The sequence below is a fragment of the Aulonocara stuartgranti genome (genome assembly GCF_965226115.1).
Source record: "Aulonocara stuartgranti genome assembly, chromosome: 10".
In the NCBI taxonomy this organism is placed as follows: domain Eukaryota; kingdom Metazoa; phylum Chordata; class Actinopteri; order Cichliformes; family Cichlidae; genus Aulonocara; species Aulonocara stuartgranti.
Window position 1 is genome coordinate 16,206,549 of NC_138946.1, and position 22,793 is coordinate 16,229,341.

The window sequence follows — 22,793 nt, forward strand, 5'->3', positions numbered from 1 at the left end:
CTGAAGTACAGAGAGTAGTAGTTGAGCATGTCATTAAGAACAATGAAATGCCTTCTCAAGGTCATGCAAAGCTCAGGCCCTTCTCGGGGAAAACCCCTTGCTCTACTTTCGAAGCTGATTATGATACGTGGCGCAACAATGTTGAATTCCACCTCATAGATTGTACCATATCTGGTAAGGAAAATAGTTGAGAGCCTTCTTCCACCAGCTGCTAACATTGTAAAGCACCTTGGTCATAACGCTTCTCCCCATGACTATCTCAGCCTTCTTGACTCAGCGTATGGTACTGTTGATGATGGGGATGAGCTTTTTGCCAAATTCCTGAGCACAAACCAGAACTCAGGTGAAAAGCCTTCTGCCTATTTACAGCGGTTGCAGATAACCCTGAGTAAAGTCATTAAAAGAGGTGGCATCACTACAAATGATTCAGATCGCCAACTGCTTAAACAGTTTTGTAGAGGTTGCTGGAACAACAGCTTGATCACAACCTTGCAGCTTGAGCAGAAGAAGGACAAGCCACCTTCATTTCCAGAGTTGCTCCTCATGCTACGTACTGAGGAGGACCGGCAAGCGGCAAAGTCCAGCCGAATGAAACAGCACTTAGGCATTTCTAAACCTAAGGCACATTTGAACTCCCTTGAAGTAGGAGAGTATGTCACTGATGATACAGACGTATCAGCTGTTAATGATAGGCTAGTGCCTTTTGATGCACATAAGTTAGAAAGGAAACTTGCAAAGCTACAAGCCCAAGTGGCTTCACTGAAAGCATCAGCTATTGACAGTTCAAGCCAGAACTCTGACAAGCCAAATAAGAAAACCAAACCTAAGTTCAAGATTCTTCCTAAAGAGAAATCTGACCCAAGTGAGACTAAGCCCACTAAGAAGCCACGCCCATGGTACTGCTTCAGGTGCGGCGAGGATGGTCATATTGCTCCCTCTTGCAGCAATGAACCAAACCCTGAACTAGTTGAAATGAAACGTAAGGAGTTCAACCAAAAACTACAAGTCTGGGAGGAACAGAATATGTCAGCTTTAAACTAAAATCAGTTTCTGGGGAGGGACTACCAGGAACTGAAAGTAATCATGAACGTCCCAAACCGGAACCTCAGAGCAAAGTATCTTCTCTCTCTCGTGCAGCACGACCCCAGATTAGGTTACCCAAGGGACTTGTAGGACAGAAATGTACAGCAAATGTTACCGTGTCGGGAGTCAATTGCAGTTGTCTCCTTGACACTGGGTCTCAAGTGACCACAGTGTCCGCTTCATTTTACAACACCAATCTTTCAGAACATCCCATTCAGCCTATCAGTGGCCTGGATGTTGAGGCTGCTAGTGGCCAAAATGTTCCTTACTTGGGATACATACCCATCAGCCTTAAGTTTCCAAAAAGCTTTATTGAAACTGAGCCTGAGGTTTCTAGCCTTGCTTTAGTAGTACCTGACTTACGCTCTAACTGTGACTTGCCTGTGCTGATTGGGACAAATGCACTTGATGTTCTGTACGACGAATATTGTCAAGGTAAAGATCCCCATGATTTGTCGTCGGTCTATGGCTACAGGCAGATCCTCCGTACACTCAAGGTCAGGAGAGAGATAAACCTAGCCGGAAACGATGGCTTTGTAACTCTTAAGGGCAAGGTGCAACACGTAGTACCAGCTCAGGGGAGGGTCCTCCTTGAAGGCTGTGTCAGATCCAGCAGTGCTGGTGAATGTGCCATTGTTGAACAGCCAACGACATCCACCTTACCAGGGGGAATTTTTGTGGAGTGCTGTCTTGTCACTTTGCCCAAGAAGCATCCTCATAGGTTACCTATATGGGTGAGAAATGAAACTGAGCATGACGTAACACTGCCTTCTAGATGTGTCATTGCAGAGCTCCATAGTCCTGCAAAGATATATGACGAATCACCCATTTCAACCAAAAATGATGACACTGTGAAATGTTGTAATGTTACTGCACAGCCAGTTGATGAACCTGCTCACCCAGATTTGACATTTGACTTTGGCAATTCTCCCCTCCCGCAGGAGTGGAAAGAGAGGGTTACCCAGCGTCTACGTGCCTATGCTGATGTTTTTGCCCAGCATGATTTGGATCTTGGACATGTATCTAAAGTCACACATCACATAAACTTAAAGGACGAAGCACCCTTTAAGCAAAAGTCCAGGCCAATCCACCCAAATGATTATGAAGCTGTGAGGAAGCACTTGCAAGCACTCCTTGATGCAGGAGTAATCCGTGAATCAGAGTCCCCTTATGCTTCACCGATTGTGGTGGTTAAAAAGAAGAATGGAGAGGTCCGTCTTTGTATTGATTATCGTAAGCTCAATGCGTTAACAATACGAGATGCGTACGCACTTCCAAACCTTGAAGAGGCTTTCTCAGCCCTTGCTGGATCCAAATGGTTTTCAGTAATGGATCTCAAGTCTGGTTATTACCAGATTGAGATGGAGGAATGTGATAAGCCCAAGACAGCTTTTGTGTGCCCCTTGGGATTTTACGAGTTTAACCGTATGCCCCAGGGGATCACCAACGCTCCCAGCACCTTCCAGCGCTTAATGGAACGGTGTATGGGCAGCCTCAATCTGAAAGAAGTTCTGGTGTTCATAGATGACATCATCGTGTTCTCCAGCACTTTGGAGGAACATGAAACCAGGCTTCTACGTGTCCTTCAGCAACTGAGAGAATATGGGTTGAAACTTTCTCCCAAAAAATGCTCCTTCTTCCAAAGTTCTGTGCGATACCTAGGACACATCGTGTCTACCAAAGGTGTAGAGACCGATCCTGAGAAGGTCAGAGCTCTCAAAACCTGGCCAAGACCCCAGACGCTCAGTGACCTCAAGTCTTTCCTAGGTTTTGCAGGGTACTATCGACGGTTTGTGAAGGACTATTCAAAAATTGTCAAACCCCTGAATGATCTTACCAAAGGCTACCCACCATACAGGAAGGGCAGGAAGGTGACACCCGGTCCTAGCGGATACTTGAACCCTAAAGAGCCTCTTTCCAGCCGTTGGACACCTGCTTGTCAGGAAGCTTTTGAGGTAATCATAGAGAAACTGACATCAGCTCCAGTGCTTGGATATGCTAACCCAAAATTACCATACGTCCTCCATACTGATGCGAGCACCTCTGGGTTAGGGGCAGCCTTGTATCAAGAACAGGATGGTGAAGTGAGGGTTATTGCCTACGCAAGTAGAGGACTTTCACCCAGTGAAAAGCGGTATCCAGCTCATAAACTGGAATTTCTTGCATTAAAGTGGTCCATTGTAGAGAAGTTCCAAGATTATCTCTACGGGAACACATTCACGGTTTTAACGGACAACAACCCATTGACCTATGTTTTGAAGTCAGCCAAGCTTGATGCTGCCAGCTATCGCTGGTTGGCCGCTCTCTCCACCTTCGACTTTAATATTAAGTATCGTGCTGGTAAGAGCAATCAAGATGCAGATGGCCTCTCTAGGCGGCCACATGATACTGTGGATGATGACTATGCTTCTCTTGAAGAAAAAGAGCGAATGAAACAATTCGCTTCCCATCATCTCTCTTCATCTCCCAACAGACAAGATGTGACAGCTGACACATTCAGTGTCTTGTGCCACCGTCATCTCTTAGGTGAATCTGACAATAGCCTACCTTCTATCACTTTGGTAGAGTCCCTTGCTCTACATACCGATGCGGTGCCAGACGTCTACGCAGATGATGGAACATTAGGTTGTTCTGTCATACCTACCTATAGTGAGGTAGAACTCCAACAGCATCAGAGGTCTGACCCAATTATTGGGTATGTGGTCAACATGTTAGAAAATGGAGGTGAAGCAAATTCCAATCCTAACTCTGCATCCTTAGAGCTTAAACTAATGCTCAAAGAGTGGAAACGTTTGGAACTGAAAAATGGTCTCCTCTACAGAACCCGCAAATCAGGTGAAAATGTCACCTTTCAGCTTGTCGTCCCTGAGTCTTTAAGGTCCACCATTCTCACATGCCTTCATGACGACATGGGGCATATGGGTTTGGAAAGAACCCTCGACTTGGTTAGGTCAAGATTTTATTGGCCTAAAATGGCAACTGATGTAGAGAGAAAGATTAAGTCTTGCGGACGTTGTGTTAGAAGGAAGACCCTTCCTGAAAGAGCAGCACCTCTTGTGAGTATCCAAACAACCCGTCCCATGGAACTCGTATGCATGGACTATTTATCCTTGGAGCCTGACAGTCACAACACCAAAGACATTCTGGTCATAACTGATCATTTCACCAAATACGCTGTTGCTATGCCAACAAAAGACCAAAAGGCTACAACAGTTGCGAAGTGTCTTTGGGAGCAGTTTCTGGTGCATTATGGTTTTCCTGAGCGCCTGCTTAGTGATCAGGGCAGGGATTTTGAGTCCCAACTCATTAAAGAGCTCTGTGCCCTAGCTGGTATCACGAAGGTGCGCACCAGTCCTTATCATCCACGGGGAAACCCAGTTGAACGGTTCAACCGAACTCTTCTTGGCATGTTAGGAACTCTACGAGACAAAGAGAAAACTCATTGGCGCGATTATGTGAAACCACTAACTCACGCCTATAATTGCACCAAGAACGAGACCACTGGGTTTAGCCCATACGAGTTAATGTTTGGTCGCCAGCCGAGGCTTCCCGTGGATATTGCATTCTGCCTGCCAGTTAAAGATGGCTCTTCTACATCTCACTCTCAGTATGTGAGAGCTCTGAAGGCTCGCCTTCAAGAGAGCTATCAGATCGCTGCCAAAAACTCTCATAAGGTTGCTGAACGGAATAAACGCCGTTTTGACAAAACTGTCAGGGAGTCAACTTTGGAGAAAGGTGATCAAGTGCTAGTGCGGAACCTGCGACTTCAGAATAAACACAAACTTGCAGATAAGTGGGAGTCAACCATGTACAGAGTGGTGGAAAAGATGGTAGACCTACCTGTGTATGTTGTACAGCCTATGAATGGAGATGGTCCTATTCGAACTCTTCACAGGGATCTCTTACTCCCTTGTGGTGACTTATCTGAAGCTGAGGAAGTTGACCAGGTCAAGCCAAAGAGTTGCAGGCCAAGAACGAGGCGCAGTCAGCCTCTGTTACTGGAGGAGCAATCAGAATCTGAAGACGACTCACCTGTCTATCCTAGGCAGTCTTCTGTCATTCCTGGAAAGTTGGTTCAGGTGTTTGAAATCCCGAAGAGACGACAGCAAACAGGAAAAACAGTACCGGAGGGTAGTTGTATACCAGCTACGCCAGCAGACTGTGTAAACCCTCAGCCTCAGGATGACCCTTGCAGAGGCAGCTCCCCTTTGCTGCCTGCAGAGCCTGTAGGGGTACCTCCTGAAGTAGCTGAAGGAGAGGAGCCAGATGTTGTGGCTGAGCAACACCCTACTGAAGACGATGTAACTTTACCAACTATGACTAATCAAAAATCAGCTGTGGCCGAAGACAGCATTGATGTACCGTCCATTGATGTAGAGGCTCCTATAGCTATGGAAACCATTGATCTGAACCCACAAACCCCTGAGGTAGCTCTGGAGCATAAGGAAACTGTTGACAGTGGAGAAAAAAATGACCATGTTCGTAAGTCAGAAAGGACACGTCGACCACCAAGGCGCTTCCATTATCCTGAGTTGGGAAATCCCTTAATTTCCTTTGCGCAGAGCCTCATAGAGAGCTTTAACCAAGCACTTTATACAATAGGTGACTATGAGAGTTCATCTGTAGACCACAGCGTGACGCATGAAGGGGCTCATGCTGGGTCAAAGGGGGAGGGTGTAACCCATGTGAAATACAGGGCTGCAAAATCCTTTTTTGTAATCTAAGGCTATAGCCTGTTATTGTCACAAGGGGGCGCTGTGATGCAGTCTTGTGTTCTGACGACCTTGCGTCTAGTGCGCAGGAAGTATTACCTCTCTCTTCCTGTGAGATTTTCCCTCTGATGGCGGTCAAGTACGTGTCGGAGCGCATGGAAAAAGTATCTTGGCCCCGAACTCTGACCACAAAGGGAATAACGTCTGTCAAGTTATTTGTGTCTGAAAATCCCGGTGAGTCACGTGCTTTCGTTAGCTACCTGTTAAGTTAGATAATGTATTTCACTAGCCGATTCAGCTCAGAAACCTTTGAACAAAAACCAATCGGGAGCTATGAGAATCTGGCGTGTTGTTTCACTTCTCCTGTTGTTCTTTACAGTGTGTTATAAGTGTTGAATGCTTTGAGCTAAACGATGCCGATGCTAGATGCGATGCTAGCTGCTAATAGCTGTTAGCCACCCCACCCCACTGAAGCCATATTCCGATCGGGGGGAGGTATTCAAGTAGAAGCAATAGCTCTGTTTATATTAGAATGAGCATATTCATATTTCAAGTTTAATAGTATTTGCACTGAATTAAGTTACATTTGCTTGTCAGCCTTAAGGATGAATGTCACTTTCATTGCTATGACTGTTTACATTACTGTTTAAGCTGCTGATGTTCTTTGTTGTGATATAATTTTGATAAAATTGTTGATACTGGTACAAACAAGTTACTGTAACTCTTGTAACTTGGTAAAGCTAAAGGGAATGCCATTTGTGATTAATACATTTGGAAAAGAAGTTAATGAGCTCATGTTAAGAACACAAAATGGGAAAAGAAATTGATTGTTCTGCACTGTTTGTGTAGATTGGTTTTTTTGAACTACTAGAAGAATTCTGGAGAACCACTGACGGCGAGAACAGCCCAAATGAGATCCTGGATGATCGTGAAATGGTGTGGCCAGCCATGCGATCGGATTGTGGGATTTGCCTGAGAAACTGATTCAAGCAACCCTGGATTACAGATAAGCCCTATGCACTACTTTTCCTACCCGGATAATAGGGTCTGCACACTGACAATTCCCCTACAGTACACCTGTTTGGGTTTTCAACGACTTTAAAGGACAATTCAGACTGGACGATTCAAACTTCACAACAGGAACACTTTAATCTGTTTCATTCATTCCAAAGAGCTCTGATACTGTTCAGTATAAATCTTCCATTTAAATGTCTTTATTTTGTTTTGTTTTACATGTATTCACCTTTAAAAATGCACTATTAGTGTGCAATTTGGGTTATTGTGTTGTATATGTGTATAAATGGTACTGAGGCAATAAAGGTCCCAGTTATTCACTTCCAAGCCAACTCCTTTTGTGAGTCTCCAAAACAAAACCTCCTCCTGAACCTAGAAAGATGTCTAGGGTCTCTATTTGAAGTGAGAGTGTACTGGTCCTGAGTAGAGGCGCTACACTTTCTCTCCCTCTTACTCCCTGCCTGCTTTGCTCTCCTTTGGTAGGAAATGATTTCTGATGCATACTGATGACACTTCAATTTACCACCAGCTCCCTGGTTTCTGTGTGTTGACTTCTCGTGACTTGAAGAGTTAAGTCACATGGTCAGGGATTTAGGGTTTAGGAAAAAAAGAATGCTAGGTCACCATTAAATGCTACTTTCATCCCTTTTAAAATTGCACATTAATTAATTGCATTGATTAATGCAAAAGTGTTGACAGTCAACTCTGATAAGTCAAGGCAACAAACGTTGTCTTCTTAGATGCTGTTTTTTCTGTGCTGGTCAATGGCCACTATCATTCAGCACTAGATATTCTCCTTTTGCACGACTGATCAGTTCTTAGGCAAAAAGTTAAATCATAAGACCTTTTATATTAATTTATGGATCTTAAAAGCAGAAAATTACACACCTTTTAAATTTTGTGAGGTGAATTGCAAAAATTCTAAGAGCTGCCTAGAGTAAATTGTGGGAGCCCGACTCCTAAAGACACAATGAGAATTTCTTTTGCTGCAATGTCTCGAGCAGCTACTGTAAAAGTCAAGAAATTTGTGAGAACTGCAAAAACACAAAATAACAGCAAAGAATTTCAGCACAGATAAAAGTGAAATTCAAATGTGAGACTGCAGGAAGCCTGCTTATCAGAACATCTTTGAACTCCAGTGGCAGTACCATTCTCCCAAAGGACTCTGTCAAAAATTCTGGCATTGTCTTTGATCCCGAGTCTCCTTTGACAAAAAATATGAAAGCACCCCCCCACCCCCCTCCACACACACACACACACTCGCTCCAGAGTGATAGCTGCCATTTAGCTGGTCTTCTTAAGGGTTCACGGATGGCCCAAAGCAGTGATGAACATATTCAAGGTAATAATTTAATCCAGTTTTCCCAGTGGAGAGGCATTATTTAATTACCTACTGATTTCTTGAATCCCTAGACAACCAAAACACAAATAATGTGTCCTTTCTTATTAATTTATCACTGCTACTTTTAATTAGTAAATCTAAAAATGGTTTATGTGGCCCTAGAATATTTACTAGGGTGACTCGTGAAAATTTGAGAAATCTCTGTATTCAGGATTTTTTTCAACTAGGAAGTGATTGTCTGTAGGCACTTCTGATTCAGAGCATGCATTTTCACTCCTTCTGTCTCCTCATAGGGTCTTTATGGGGAGACAGACTGGCAGATTGTGATTGCTCTCTTTGATGATGATGTTGTAGTTTGGTCTTTGTCTTAGTAACGTTTTGTTATTGTTGTTGTTGTTGTTGCTGAGAAAGTCCACATGTTGCCTTGCTGTGATGCACATACCACTTAAGAAATGTAAAAAATTCACATTCCCTTTCTCCCTCCCTCTCTCACACACGTGCACACACCCACTCAGGAGACAAAGCTGCTGCTGATGTTCACCAGCACTGGTGAGGAGCCATCTGCTCACTTTGTCCCTTATTGAGACAAAGGGAGGGAGTGAAGGGGGGAGCTTTGCAAACTGATCTGCTGTTTTTCATTTTTGCTTAACTTTTAATTCATTCCAGAATGGCTGCTGCAACATGTTACTGACTATCCCAGTGCCACATTTCCTGTTATGCAAAAGTGAGCATCCTAAACGCAACAATATGGCCGTACTTGCAAAAATAACAAAATAATACAAATACATTCAAATAAATTACCAGATATCAAAAATCACATTTTATCTAAACTATCAACACTATGTTGTTAAGTATTTCAATTAGCTCATGGAAGAATATGAATATCAACCATAAAACACATTGATGTAATATACTGTCATATTCTGGAGAAGCCCCGTGACAGAGTGGTGACCTATTCAGGGCGTACTTCACCTCTCTAACTATGGTAGCTGGGCGGGAGGGAGGGCTGGATAGGCTCCAGCTCTCCCGTGACCCTGATAAGGATAAGTGGAAGAGAATGGATGGATGGATTTTGAAGTTCCTTATAATTTTTCAAAGTAGTCTTGAGCAATAGTTCTTCAAGCTTTGTAAAGGTCTTTTAAAAAAAAGTTTAAGAAACTGGATAAGTAAAGGACAAAAGAAGAAGTGTCAGGTCTAAAAAACTATCAGAAAGTCATGTCCTTAAGAAACAGGAAAAAAAATCCAGCAAAGACCTGGCACAGGACCTAAGAGATACAGCTCACCCTTCAGCTGATCCATCTACTGTTCACCAAATGAAATGGCCTCAGTGGAAGAGAGACTGTCAAAAAGTTATTCTTAAGGAAAGGGAGAGAAAAGGATGGGGTATGCACAATTACATAAGAAAATAAGTGAGAGCACATCTGCAGTCATGACTCCAAATTGGAAAGTTTTATTTATTTATTTATTTATTTATTTTACAACATTTTGTGCACAGAGGTGGTCAGGAGAGAGGAACAACTGTGAGTGTCTACAGCTATCTGCCACCTACAGACGCTTTGCATTTTAGCCAGTGGAATTCTGAATGCAGAAAGTGACTAACTACTTAATTACGACTTCTCTGGGCATTTTCTGAGTTTAATTTATTCTATTTTTATACCAGTTTTGTGAATTTTGCCTCCCAGAAAATTTAGAATTTTTAAAGGTTTGGAGCAGTTGTCAAAACAATGCAGTTCCTACATCCTTACAAACACATTTGTTAAATCATACCTTTTATTCATTTTGACCAGTTTTCAATATGTTACAGATGAAGTGATGAACCCCCCCCCCCCTCCCCCCCAATCTAACCAGGCTAATAAATTTTACCAAATCAAACAATATTCTGCTGGATTTTGACAAACTAGATTTAATAATAGAATTAAACCCTGCACGACATTACGTTTTACTGTTTTCCACAGGGGGGCAGTGGTGCACCATATGTAGAAGATGCAATCGAGATGCAACGGGGAATCATTAGCATGTGTGTATGAGGAAACAGGCACATAGTTATTGCACAGATACATGATTGATGTGGATTGATTGAATATTTTAAAACAAAATTAAAAAAAAAAAATCCACCATGATTCCGAATGAAAGCTTTCACAGTAAAATGCCACATCAACCCTACAGATCTAGAATTGTAATACTTGCAATGTGATGATTTTACATTTTTTTCTTACTGTACTGCGAACTGCTGCTTCTGATGGCCTGCTACACACCCTGATTAATAGGACATAGAGGTTAAACTTCACAGCCAGAGCCAAGAGCCAAAACAGGGGGAAGCAGTCATGGTCAGAGAGGTCAAAATGGCCTGCAGCTTGTTTCCTATAGCAGAAGGACTGGGATGCTGTCCTCTGCAGCAACATTATTAGAGACGCTGTCATTCTGCCGTGCAATCCTTGAAGTCTGTGGGCACATAAAGGAGGACAGGGAAGAGTATGACGAATGTCCTGTCTGTTCCGGATCCTCACTGGAGCTGGCAATGTAGGCCATACACAATGTGCATGTCCTTGTAGGAGAGCAGATGGATTATCCAAAAAAGCATCTTTATGCTTATTCACAGTGTTCATCGTCAAGTGTTTCCCTTCATTCAGGGTCTCGCCACTATGGTTGTTAGCGAGACAAGCATAGTGCAAAACAGTGTGATAAAAGGCTGTTTTGTTGTCGGGTTGTTGACAGCTGACAGTTATTATTATGGGGTAGCACAAAGTTGACGGGCGAGATGGCAGAAGTTCTAGACCTGTCATCTCAGGTACTTGAAAATGTCAGTTACTCCAGGTGTGACACTATTATAATTTGTTTGTTAAATAATAGGAAAGAAACAAACAAAAAACAAGACAGCTTTCTTACCGGGCAACATTTCCAAAGCTTCCCATTCGTCCTGAAACATTTTGGAGCTTTCATCTGTGAGGCATTGGATGCAGACTCATGGTTGCTGAAACTGTATCTCCCCGTGTTTCTTAAAAAAACAAAAAAATCTCATGTGCTTTGATTGACATGTTTTCATTCATGAATACATCACATATGAAGTATGAGCGGCAGAATGACATTACGATGCTTTTATTTTGGGAAACTTCAAGTAAACTTCAATTAAAGAATAAAGAAGTCACACAAAGTTTTATCACTAAGATCTTACAATTCAAAAAAAAAATCTCTAAAACATTCCTTTAACCTTCAGTGCAGCCTGTGTGAAAGCCTCTTATCAGGTTTAGATGATACGTTCAGTGCTCTGAATGAAAATCCTCACACCTTGTTCATACAAGATGATGCTTGAGTTTACCCACTCACTATTTCTTCTCACCAGCTCTGACATTTAAGTGCTACAGGATCTATTTTAAGCATCAGTCTGATTGTGATTGACTCATACAGGAAAGACTCCTCATGAGCCTAGCTGTTTATGTTTGAATCATGCTGTAAATTTGCTAAGATTTGGACTTCCTTTGTTAATTTTATCAGAAAGCCAATTGACAATAACTGTGCAATAACAAATCTAGAAAAAAAGATGGCATATGTATTTATGTGCCCCCACTTAATGTGGCTCAAATTAAATTACCTTTTCAATGATACTCATCGTACATCCCTGCTGTGAAAATGTTTGTAGTACCTTCAGAGTATTAGTTTTATGCTAATTCACACTTCTGCTCCATTACATTTTAGAGGGAAATAATATACTTGTTTCATAGCAATTATTGTAGTCTATTAAAAATCCTCCAAATGTTACACAGTCACACAAAGATAAAGATGATCCATCCATCCATCCAGGCTCTGGCTGTGAAGTTTAACCTGTCCTATCAACCAGGTCGGTTGTAGACCATCAAAATCAGCAGCTGACAATGAACTTGTGAAACCTCAGTGCTTTTGAAATGTTTGCTTGAAAGACAGGGACCAGGTCTGCGACAACTCGCAGTCAGCTTCTATCTTCAAAGCAACTCTGGTGCAATGATAAAGCCGCAATAAGACAGTCAGTCTGTTTTCAGTTTTCTATTCGTTTTTTAGTTGAATGGGGTCAAGCTACCACTTCCTGCAATCCTTTTCCTATAATTAACTGTAATAACTTGGCGAAAATCTCACATCTTTTACCTTCTGTTGAAAATCTGTTGCCATATACATACACAGAAATTCACAGAAATTCACATTAACTACTTAAATTCAGAGTGCAGCCAGAACCTCATAGATCTGATACAGAAATGACTCCACAAATAGCAACATATTTGCTGCAGCACAGTGATTTTACTACAAAATGACATGGGCAACTTTGCTTTTATATAGTAAAATAACCAGAATACAACCAGTTGGCAATCTGTTGAACTCAACTGCAAAGAGATTATACTGCACACAGGTGCTCATCAGCTCAGACTGATTGCAATATGTCAACCATGTTGATAAATTAGACAGCAGTTATTTGCAAACCTTTGCCAACCTGTCTAAGAGTGATTGCAGTCAGTCTGAGTCGGACTACAATTGTTTGGAGACACATTTCTGGCAACTGGGCAAACACTATGTGATCAGAAGTGATCTCCCAGCGATTAGAGGTGTTGCATGTTTAACCTCTGGGTGAGTACGTTTAAAAATATATTTTTGCTAGGTATTAGGCAGGGAGGTTGTCTACTTTTACTCTAGTGTGATGTGATTAATCATTTATATGGTCATCTAAACTCTTTAGCCCTTATGTTTGAATAGCGGCTAATCGGAAGAAAGCTTTGTTTCAGACAATGGATGAAATGTGTTGCTGCCCCAAAGCCCACTATTAGTAGATAGGAATTATGTTGAATTATAAAGTTTCAAAGCTAGTCCAAGTGCAAGAATATCACTATCTAGCTAGGAATGAGCACATAGCTTTCTGTCATGTTACTTTTTTGTATACGTTATGTGATGATGGTGGGTGTTGTTTACACCGGAAACATGTTCACCTGGGCTTTCTTTATAGCAAGTGCAACAATACAAGAAAAGAAATATCAAAAAAAGCAACACATTCTTCGTCTTCAGATTTTCTAACATGTGGGAAGAAGAAAATCTGTGTATCAGCAGGGAAGATGTTTTTCATTGTGGGAAGCTACCCAGCACCGGTCTCTGGTGTATGTTTCAAAATGATGCACTGACGCCTCACTGTTCAAATTCACAGTCCATTAGCTGCTGCCGAGCTAGCAGAAGTTCAATGGGTTGCAAGTGGTCCTGATGCTTTTGGCTGCAGGCTTTCATTAAAATATAGATCAAAGAGATCAAATTGATAAAAGTCTAGAAGGGAGGGATAAACCGTGTCGCCACCAGAAATTAAATTTCATGATCAGGCGCACGGGAATCAAACACTGAACATAGGAAATCCCGCTCTTTTACCCTCACGCCATCATCCATTTCACATGCTGCTCAGCTATTTAATTTAATGTCACAGACATTTGAAGATCAAGTGACTGAAGTCCAACCACTGCTATCTAAAAAAAACATTAACCCAATCCCAATTCTCTGCTAGCATAAATCAGTGGCTTGAGCTGGTTTTGATGATCTCCTCGCAAAAGGTTTGTCTGTTGTTTTCTGGACAGAGCCCCGGCATTCAAAGAGACAAATGACTCTGAACCTGCACAGAATCGTATATGAGGGCTTCTGAGCTGCACAGAGAACTTTAACCAGCTTGTAGCAAAGAAAGTTGCAGCAGCATACGTATCCAGGGAGGGAGAAGAGCAGACATAGTGGACACTGAAGATGAAGACTGATGAGAGGAACTGACATGTAATGGAGATAGACGTTCCTGTCGAGCTTTTAGTGAAAGGCTTACTGGCATTTCAACCCAGCCAACATTTATATGTGGGGCCCATATGGTTTGGAAATGGGCTGAAAAATGGGCCCCATATAGGATTGTCCGCGGGTTCCGTAATGGCCCCATATTAAATGCCCATATAGGTGTTATGTTAGGAAAATCTGGGAACTAAATGGGCCCCAACTGGGAAAAGTACACAGAAACCCACCTGGGCCCCATCTTTCAAGTTTTTGTGGGTACCATGTAGGCACCACATAGGCTAAAAAGTGGGTTTTAAGTGGGATTGTCCGCAGGTTCCATAATGGCCCCATTTTATAAGCCCATCTCGGTGTTATATTGGTAAAATCTGGGAACTAAATGTGCCCCAACTGGGCAAAGTACACAGAAACCCACCTGGGCCCCATCTTTCAAGTTTTTTGTGGGTACCATGTGGGCACCACATAGGCTAAAAAGTGGGTTTTAAGTGGGATTGTCCGCGGGTTCCATAATGGCCCCATTTAATAAGCCCATCTCGGTATTATATTGGTAAAATCTGGGAACTAGATGGACCCCAACTGGGCAAAGTACACAGAAACCCACCCGGGCCCCATCTTTCAAGTTTTTGTGGGTACCATGTGGGCACCACATAGGCTAAAAAGTGGGTTTTAAGTGGGATTGTCCGCGGGTTCCGTAATGGCCCCATTTTATAAGCCCATCTCGGTGTTATATTGGTAAAATCTGGGAACTAAATGGGCCCCAACTGGGCAAAGTACACAGAAACCCACCCGGGCCCCACCTTTCAAGTTGTTTTGTGGGTACCATGTGAGTACCACATAGGCTAAAAAGTGGGTTTTAAGTGGGATTGTCCGCGGGTTCCATAATGGCCCCATTTTGTAAGCCCATCTCGGTGTTATATTGGTATAATCTGGGAACTAAATGGACCCCAACTGGGCAAAGTACAAAGAAACCCACCCAGGCCCCACCTTTCGAGTTGTTTTGTGGGTACCATGTGAGTACCACATAGGCTAAAAAGTGGGTTTTAAGTGGGATTGTCCGCGGGTTCCATAATGGCCCCATTTTATAAGCCCATCTCGGTGTTATATAGGTAAAATCTGGGAACTAAATGGACCCCAACTGGGCAAAGTACACTGAAACCCACCTAGGCCCCATTTTTCAAGTTCTTAGTGGGTACAACATGAGGAAAACATGAGCTAAAAAGTTGGAATGGCATTAGCAGTGGGTTCTGTATTTGCATCTTATTTCTAGTTTGAATTGACTAAGTTCTGGCACTGAGTGGGCCCCATGTAGTAAAACAGTCACAAAATCAATTTTTCAGACGGCTAATACGGGTTCTGTGACACAAAGACACCAAATATATTAAAGCTGACCGCAAACAAAATCTAGTTTGTAAATAAAACCATTTCAAAAATCACGAGGGTACACAAAACAACATTTTTCACATTTATTTTGTCCAACAACTGTGATTTTACGTAACTGTATTCCAAAGTGCGTAAACGTTTAAAAACTAGAAATGTCAAACTACAGCAAAATTCCTTAGATATTTGGAACTGTAGCAACATGGGGAAAAAGTCAGATGGAAAACTCAAAAGCTTATCTTGAATCAGCAGGGTTTGTTTTTTTACAGAGCCGTAAGTCTATTTTGTACCCTTGCAGCCCTCGGTCCTCCTCTGTCTTTAGCTCCACTGAACCACTTGGACAGAGCCTTCTCTGCTTCTTGCAAGTTGACTTTTGATGTTAAATAATTCTTCAGTGCCTCTGCAAATGAAGAAGAAGAAAAACGGGCAAGCCAAAGTAAAGTTAATCTTAGCTTACTTCATTTGGTGATGATTTTCAAAGAACAATGTTTATTTCACTTTATTGCCTCAAAAAATATATACAAATTGCATGATAACCAATCTCAGTTACACTTTCAAACACTTTATTAAAAAAGTTTAGTTTTCTAAAGTTCAAATGTCTCAAGTGAAACTAACTTACCATACACAACATTAAAAAGACGCAAATCTCTGAACTTTTTTTCCCCATGTCGGCCAAGCATGTTGTACTCCACAGCCAGCTCAGGTGATATGAGGAATTTCATCATCCTTCTTGTGGCATCGTCTACACTTGTTTCCCCTGTATCTGCTACCATGGCAACCTGAGGGGAACATACAAAAAGGACAGATTAGATACTGGCATCTGGTTAGGATGCCTCCCTGGTGAGGTGTTTTGGGCACGTCCCACCAGGAAGAGACCCAGAACACCCAGGACATGCTGGAGGGACTATGTTTTTCGGCTGGCCTGGGAATGCCTTGGGATTCCCCCGGAAGAGCTGGGCCAAGTGCCTGGAGAGAGCGAAGTCTGGGCCTCTCTACTTAGTACCGGATTGGGTCGAGGGGCAGCAGCCTAAGCTTAAGATAATGGACCGGAATGGAGGATAAATGGACACTTTACATATTACTTAATGTTTACTGTGTGGTGATAAAAAAAAAAATGGTAGTAAACACAAGCTAAACTAAAAAAATTAATTGCGCTTCCTTAACCCTTTATCCCCAATAATGTTACGCAGGATAACTGGTAGGTCTGGTAGGTTTTTTCCTCTACTGTATACTATATGAATGTAATCAAGGATTAATAACAGAAAGAAAAAAGAAATTGAAATTTTGCCATTTTTACTAAAGGCAATCAAAATGTACATGAATAAAATATTTAAATTAGTCAATTCAAATTAATAACTCTAAAACACTGAACAAAATTAAGTATTTGACCCTGTGGTTTATTTTCGGACATCTCTTTTCTTCTAAAAGTCCAGGCGTGTTGGGCCCCTGGCAGAGCTCAGGTTTGGAAAAACCTGTCGCTGGCGACTTTTTGGGGGCTAAAGGGTTAAAATAAATAGGAATTGGCCAAAATTTGTATAAACTATGAAATAGCAGAACAAAAGTAAAAAAAAAAAATCTTTATCTGTTATCAGAATCAAATATTTGATTAGAATAAAAAATTTAACTTTCTGGAAGATTTCTCGTTACATCTGTCATAAAAGTAACAACATCTCAGAAAAGAAACATGATAGCAACAGAAAAATATGATAGCAGTGTGATGTGATGGTCCCTGGCCAGATTTTTACACATATTATAAGCCCTGTGACACAAAAACCACAGAACTCTGACACGCACAGACTGTTTTCCTTCGTGCTAATGAAGAAAAATGCTGGTCTGGTATGTAAAAGGGAATTTATTCTTCCAGGACCTGAAGCTCCGTAATGCAGCCCTCCAACAGCCAAACCTATCTGTTCTCTGATTGTCTTGATGCATGCTCAATCATCCAGGTAAGTAAATCTCCAAAAGTTGATTCTGTTCATCTGGACGTAGCGCTTGCAGCATTTTCTCCCACTGAAAATGCTACGTCCAGATGAACAGAATCAACTTCTGGAGATGTTCTCTGATTGGATTGTTTAATTGGTGATTGACATGAAATTGACCAATCAGCTGAAAGGAAGAAAAATAGGGTCAAAATTTGGATGTGTAAGTATAAATCCACACACAGCCAGGAAAGCCGAGCGCAGAGTTGTTTGTAGCACCAATTCAGCCAGAGTGGAGCCAGATGGATTTTCCATCCATCCACACTGTAAAGTCTATAGACCAGCAAGTGATAAATTAACAGTGTTGTTGGTATTTTCTAAAACAGTTGTATGCAATAGGAATTGCTGTTTATAGTCCTCCTGTATATCTGCATGTTCCCTCCCAATTAAAACCTGTGATAATGGAGATTCAAATTCATGTCATACCTATACCAACAGTTATCAAGTATCCAGATCGACCTTTACTGATGTGCTCTGTCAGTGCGCCCCAGGGCAGCTGTGGCTACAATGTAGCTTGCCATCGCCAGTGTGTGATTGTGTGTGTGAATGGGTGAATGACTGAATGTAGTGTGAAGCGCTTTGGGGTCCTTAGGGACTAGAAAAGCGCTATAAAAATGCAGGCCATTTACCATTTAAAGGAAAATTGTTATTTCCATGTATTTTCCTGTTCTGCCTTCAACTTTGAGGACTTCCCCCCACATTTCTAGTTGTGACAGTGCACCTACAACAAAAAAAATCTGCTGTGATTTACATTTGTTGAAAGAGCAATTTTGTAAAATAGTCTATTTTTGTATGCACAGTTTACAAATCTGTCCTGTACAGCATGGACTGATTGCATGCTAAAAAGTTGTTGCTTAAAAATAAAACAATAAATTTTTAATTAATAACATCAGCAGAAAGCCTTGTTATTAATTAGATGTACAATTTCTATAGAATACGAAACAACTCAGTTCATTTTTGATCATATCAATACCAGCATATTACACAACTAGTGATGGGATTTTCGTCTCTTTTTAGAAAGCCGGCTCTTTCGGCTCCCAACCGGCTCTTCAGGTTGTTTTGTTGCTTTAATTAATTTATTATTAACAACAATATAAAATTATGAACAAAAGGAATTACTAATGTAAAAAAAGAAACGTGGTTTTATTTATATATGTTTATATATAAATATATATGGTGGCCCCTAGAGACAAAGCATGTACAAACTCCAAAACCCATTTCTAGCGTCAACTGAACTTCCAAAACAGAGCTATCTAGATCACTTAATTTACACAATTGAAATCATATGTGTATTTTTTGTGTATTTATACACAAGCACTCATATATATTCATAAAAAATTCCAAAAGCTGTTCATTTACCTGTTACTACCACACACCAAATCCGGTCGTTGGTACTTCCTGGCTTGTGTAGCCACTAGGTAACAAAATCTCAACACTGTGCCTAGCATCCTGGAGCACTTCTGTTGTGTTTTGTACGTGCTTTGGAGTTTGTACGTGCTATGGAGTTTTTACGTGTTTTGGGGTTTGTACGTGCTTTGTCTCTAGCAGCCACCGTAAATATACTTTTATTTATTCTCTCCACATAAAATGTAATAAATAAATCATATAATACAAAAAAAACAACTATTTACATTTCAACTTTTAACTATTTAAATTTTCCAACACATCACTAACAACCATGATGAAAAACGCTCATCTGCTTCCATCACCATCAGCTGATTAACATTGAGCTGCTGCAGTCAACACCATCAAACTAATTTAGTGTTTAATGTTATGTTATTGAATGCTTTTATTTTTAAATCTTTACCAGCGCTTAAAGACTGTAGATGTTCACACCTGGTGTTAGAAAACCGAGCTCACAGCAGTATTTTTTTTTATAACAGGAAATTTTAATTTTTATTGGTTACCGTGTTTATTACCACTTTTATCAGTAATGTACTTCCTATAAAATATGGATTTGATAAGTTACCGGTTTATTGAAATCAGCTAGTGAACACATCGATCACTTTATTGAACTACACGCCTTACACTCTTGTGAGCTCTGGTTACTAACAGCAGGTGTGAATGTTTGGAGTCCAAAACGCAGATAAAGATTAGAATAACAAGGCAATGTAAAATCAGTTTAATGCAGTTGACAGTAGCAGCTCAGATGGAAATCAGCCAATTGTGAGGAGAGCAGAGGACCAAAACTGTCAGAGTTGTGGGTCAAGTGAAGAGAACACTGTTGGCATTATTGTTAGCATAAAAGATGAAAATTAAATAAATGTTAAATTTTAAAATAGATCATTGCCTCCTGTGCCTAAATAAATATATATACTTAATACCAATAAAAAAACAAAGGATGCCCCAAAGACCATCACTTTTCAAAAATAATAATAATAATAATAATAATAAGTAATACAAATAATATGAAAGTTACTTACATGTCAAAGATGGTGCTTGTGATCTTGAAGAATCTAAACGTGATAAGGAAATGAAAGAAAGTGCATGAGAAAATACAAACATTTTTGTTTTTTCCCAGGATAATTCAATATAAAAGATTCTCTTACTAATGCACAAAATGAACAGTGTAATTAAAAGTTTGAAAGGCACTGCATGTGTTTATATGATAAACTGACTAATTCAAGCAGCAAACACTAGCAGTGCAAAAATGTATCTAACTAGCTGACAGACTTTAAAGTCACAGGAAGATATATCAAAATGGTGACTTATGCCAGAACAAATGACTTGACAGACATAAATCCTAAATTCCTTTAAGTAAAAAAGGAATTACTTTTTTATAAGTGGTCCCTAGTGGTTTTCAAATTATTACATGGCTTGTTAATTTTTTATTAAATTATTAAGAAGCCAGATGAGTTCAAAACATTTACAAATTACTATAAAGCACTATCCAAACTTCAAATCAAGTGGCAAAATCTCCAAATTAAAAGTACTCGCAAACTATAAAAATTTGATTATACTTAAAAATATGCAAAAACTAATTTAGTGGAATTTTTACCTGCTCAAGAATACATTGAACATGCAATATTTAATTGAAAAGAACAAAATTTGTGTACTTTTAGAAAGGATTATTAAATATTTGGGGATACTAGCCATAAAGAGGGTGTCGTACATTTACGGGCATCTAATTTCCTGGATTTAATGGTTTAAAAGTTTAATAGGTCTTTGAAGTTGATAATAAAATTGAGTCCATTATTAGCAAAAAGAATAAAAAAAAAAAGAGCAAAAAAATGCTTAATATATAATAATTGTTTTAAACTTAAGCTTTGTAATTGTAGCAGATTTCATTATGTCTGTAATTTTTTATTTAGCCCCACAGTAGTAAAAGCCATAAATGGGAGTTAGATTTATTACTAGTATTTTACACAGCATTCAGCTATAATAACATGTTCTGCATTTTCCTACTTCACCATCTGATCTGAACAGCTGCACTCTCTTAATTAATTAATGACCTAACATTTCTCAGTAACCAATAACTAGATGGAACAGCACAGTATCTAAGAGAGTGATCAGACAGTGTTTGAGCTAAAGACGCTGTGTGTTTCTTTTGGGGGCTTTTTACACACTGATCCACCACCGTTTTCCCATAGTACAATGCATATCTGGTAACATTACCGTATTCAGATCAGAAAACCGTTTCAGCTGCAGGCATCTACTCCTGTAATTTAAACAATCACCTTGCTACACTGCACATGAATATTACGTAACATGGTATGACTAGCTCATGTTCAGACATTTAAGATACTGTTCAGCCATTTTGTTTACTGGGTAGTGCATAATGGCCGAGTTAGCTGAGCAGGAATCCACTAAAGCCAAAAAAATAATATAAATTTTTTAAATTAATTACAAAAACCTTATAGGAAAACCCAAGAAACAGTTGCAGAAGCACAGAAAAAAACTGCCGTGTATGTTATAGTGTGTAAATTCAAAAACTGTATAGAGAGAATGGTGCAATGAAAACAGAATAAGATAAGATGAACTTTATTGAGTAGAATATAGGCAGTAAGAGTTTTTTAATTAACTTTAAATTATGTTTGCCAAAGACAATGCAGCAAATTAACCCAGTTCTACCTGCTAGCTAAAGATGTTATGCTTCTCCCCCTTATACCGTTTAGGACGACTATAGAAAGTTACTAAAATAACCATTGATGAAAACGTATCAAACTTTAAGTATTTACCTTTGTCATAGTTTTCGATTCTTTGGTATCCTTTTGTCCTCCACGTTCTTAAACACCAGGGAGAGAAAAGGCGCAACAGACGAAAGACCGCGAAGACTAGACGCTAGGCGGTGCAATCTGCTCCTCCCTCTTTTTAAACGAGCCAATAGGAGCTGCTCACATTAAAAACAACTTTATTTAAAAAGTCGTTTTACACCTGATACAAAAATTTTAAAAGTCAAACAATGCACAAGTTTAAAAGAACAATTTTATTTTTAAAAGTTTTTTAAGCATAGGGATGGTTAATATGTTTTAAAAAGTAATATATAATATTTATCAAAAAGTGTCACCCAAATCAACATCATAATAAAAATATAATTAATAAAAATATAATAATGATAAGAAGAAGAATAACAGTTTACCTAAAAGCTCTTCTAACATTAGACTGGTTTTGAAAAGTTTCAATAGTGTCAATACACCATAAGGACAAGGGAGTTTCACAGTTGAAGTGTGACTGCTTGAAAGACCCCATTCCCTCTCCTTTCCACTAGTTCAAAGAAAATATAAATTATTTCTGGTTATATAATTTGAGGGCACAAGTTTGAAGAGTAACATTTTAACAGATCGGTAATATACTTCAGGAGCTTTACTGGATCTGATTAACCAAAACTTCCATCTTCCATGTAACTAACTGTCTTTTCTCTAATACAGTAGAGTGTGTCTGATCTACTAAAAATCCTCAACTGCATGTTTGCTCAAGTAAATAGTCTTAATTGTTTGAACAACCAGTAATCCTTAATTTGCAAATGCCAAATCTGGATTTTGTCTGTGTAATTCACTTTTATCTTAGGTTTTTTTATTCGTATTTTTTGCTTTTCTTTTTTTCTACTCTTGTGTCCGTTTTAATCACTTATTATTGCTGCTGTGACAAGTGAATTTACCTAAGAAGAATCATGAAGTCCTTATTTTATCTTATCTGAGCCTCACCATGCAGCCTACCATGCAGAGTTCACATTAAGTACATAAAATGAAATCTAAAATTAAAAAGTAACCAGTTTCAAACCAGTTATTTGGAATAGTGTGCAGAGTGTTTTGAGTAACATTGAATGTTCAAAAACACCAAAGTTCCTATAGTCTCACTTGACAGCTGGGTTGTAGTGTCTGATAACACATAACATCTTGAGGTCTCAATGTGGACTTTGAGTACATTTGCTAGCCAAGGCTAAATACTGAGAGGGTCAAAAATGAAGGGTCAAGAACATCTGACTGTACGTAAGGGTAGCAAAAGTGATAGACTGAGGTTGTGCCAAATATGTTAAAGTTAGGGTGATTTCTTAGAGAATGGTACCACATGGGTGCCGTC

The 22,793-nt window shown here is 39.9% G+C and overlaps 1 protein-coding gene and 1 long non-coding RNA gene across 2 annotated transcripts; one reads left to right on the plus strand and one right to left on the minus strand.

The window, feature by feature from the left end:
- Positions 1–4,858: 4,858 nt before the first annotated feature.
- LOC309715151 (uncharacterized protein) lies at positions 4,859–7,258 on the plus strand. Its single transcript, XM_082548004.1, has 2 exons — positions 4,859–6,029; positions 6,645–7,258. Exon 1 carries the CDS (start codon positions 4,890–4,892, stop codon positions 5,805–5,807), a length of 918 nt encoding a protein of 305 aa, XP_082404130.1. The 5' UTR covers positions 4,859–4,889; the 3' UTR covers positions 5,808–6,029; positions 6,645–7,258.
- An 8,108-nt stretch (positions 7,259–15,366) lies between these two features.
- Positions 15,367–21,692, minus strand: LOC309715317. Its single transcript, XR_014279185.1, has 4 exons — positions 21,452–21,692; positions 19,697–19,729; positions 15,914–16,073; positions 15,367–15,694 (listed from the first exon to the last, which is right to left on the minus strand). It is a non-coding gene; the product is annotated as an uncharacterized lncRNA (long non-coding RNA).
- Positions 21,693–22,793: the final 1,101 nt, after the last annotated feature.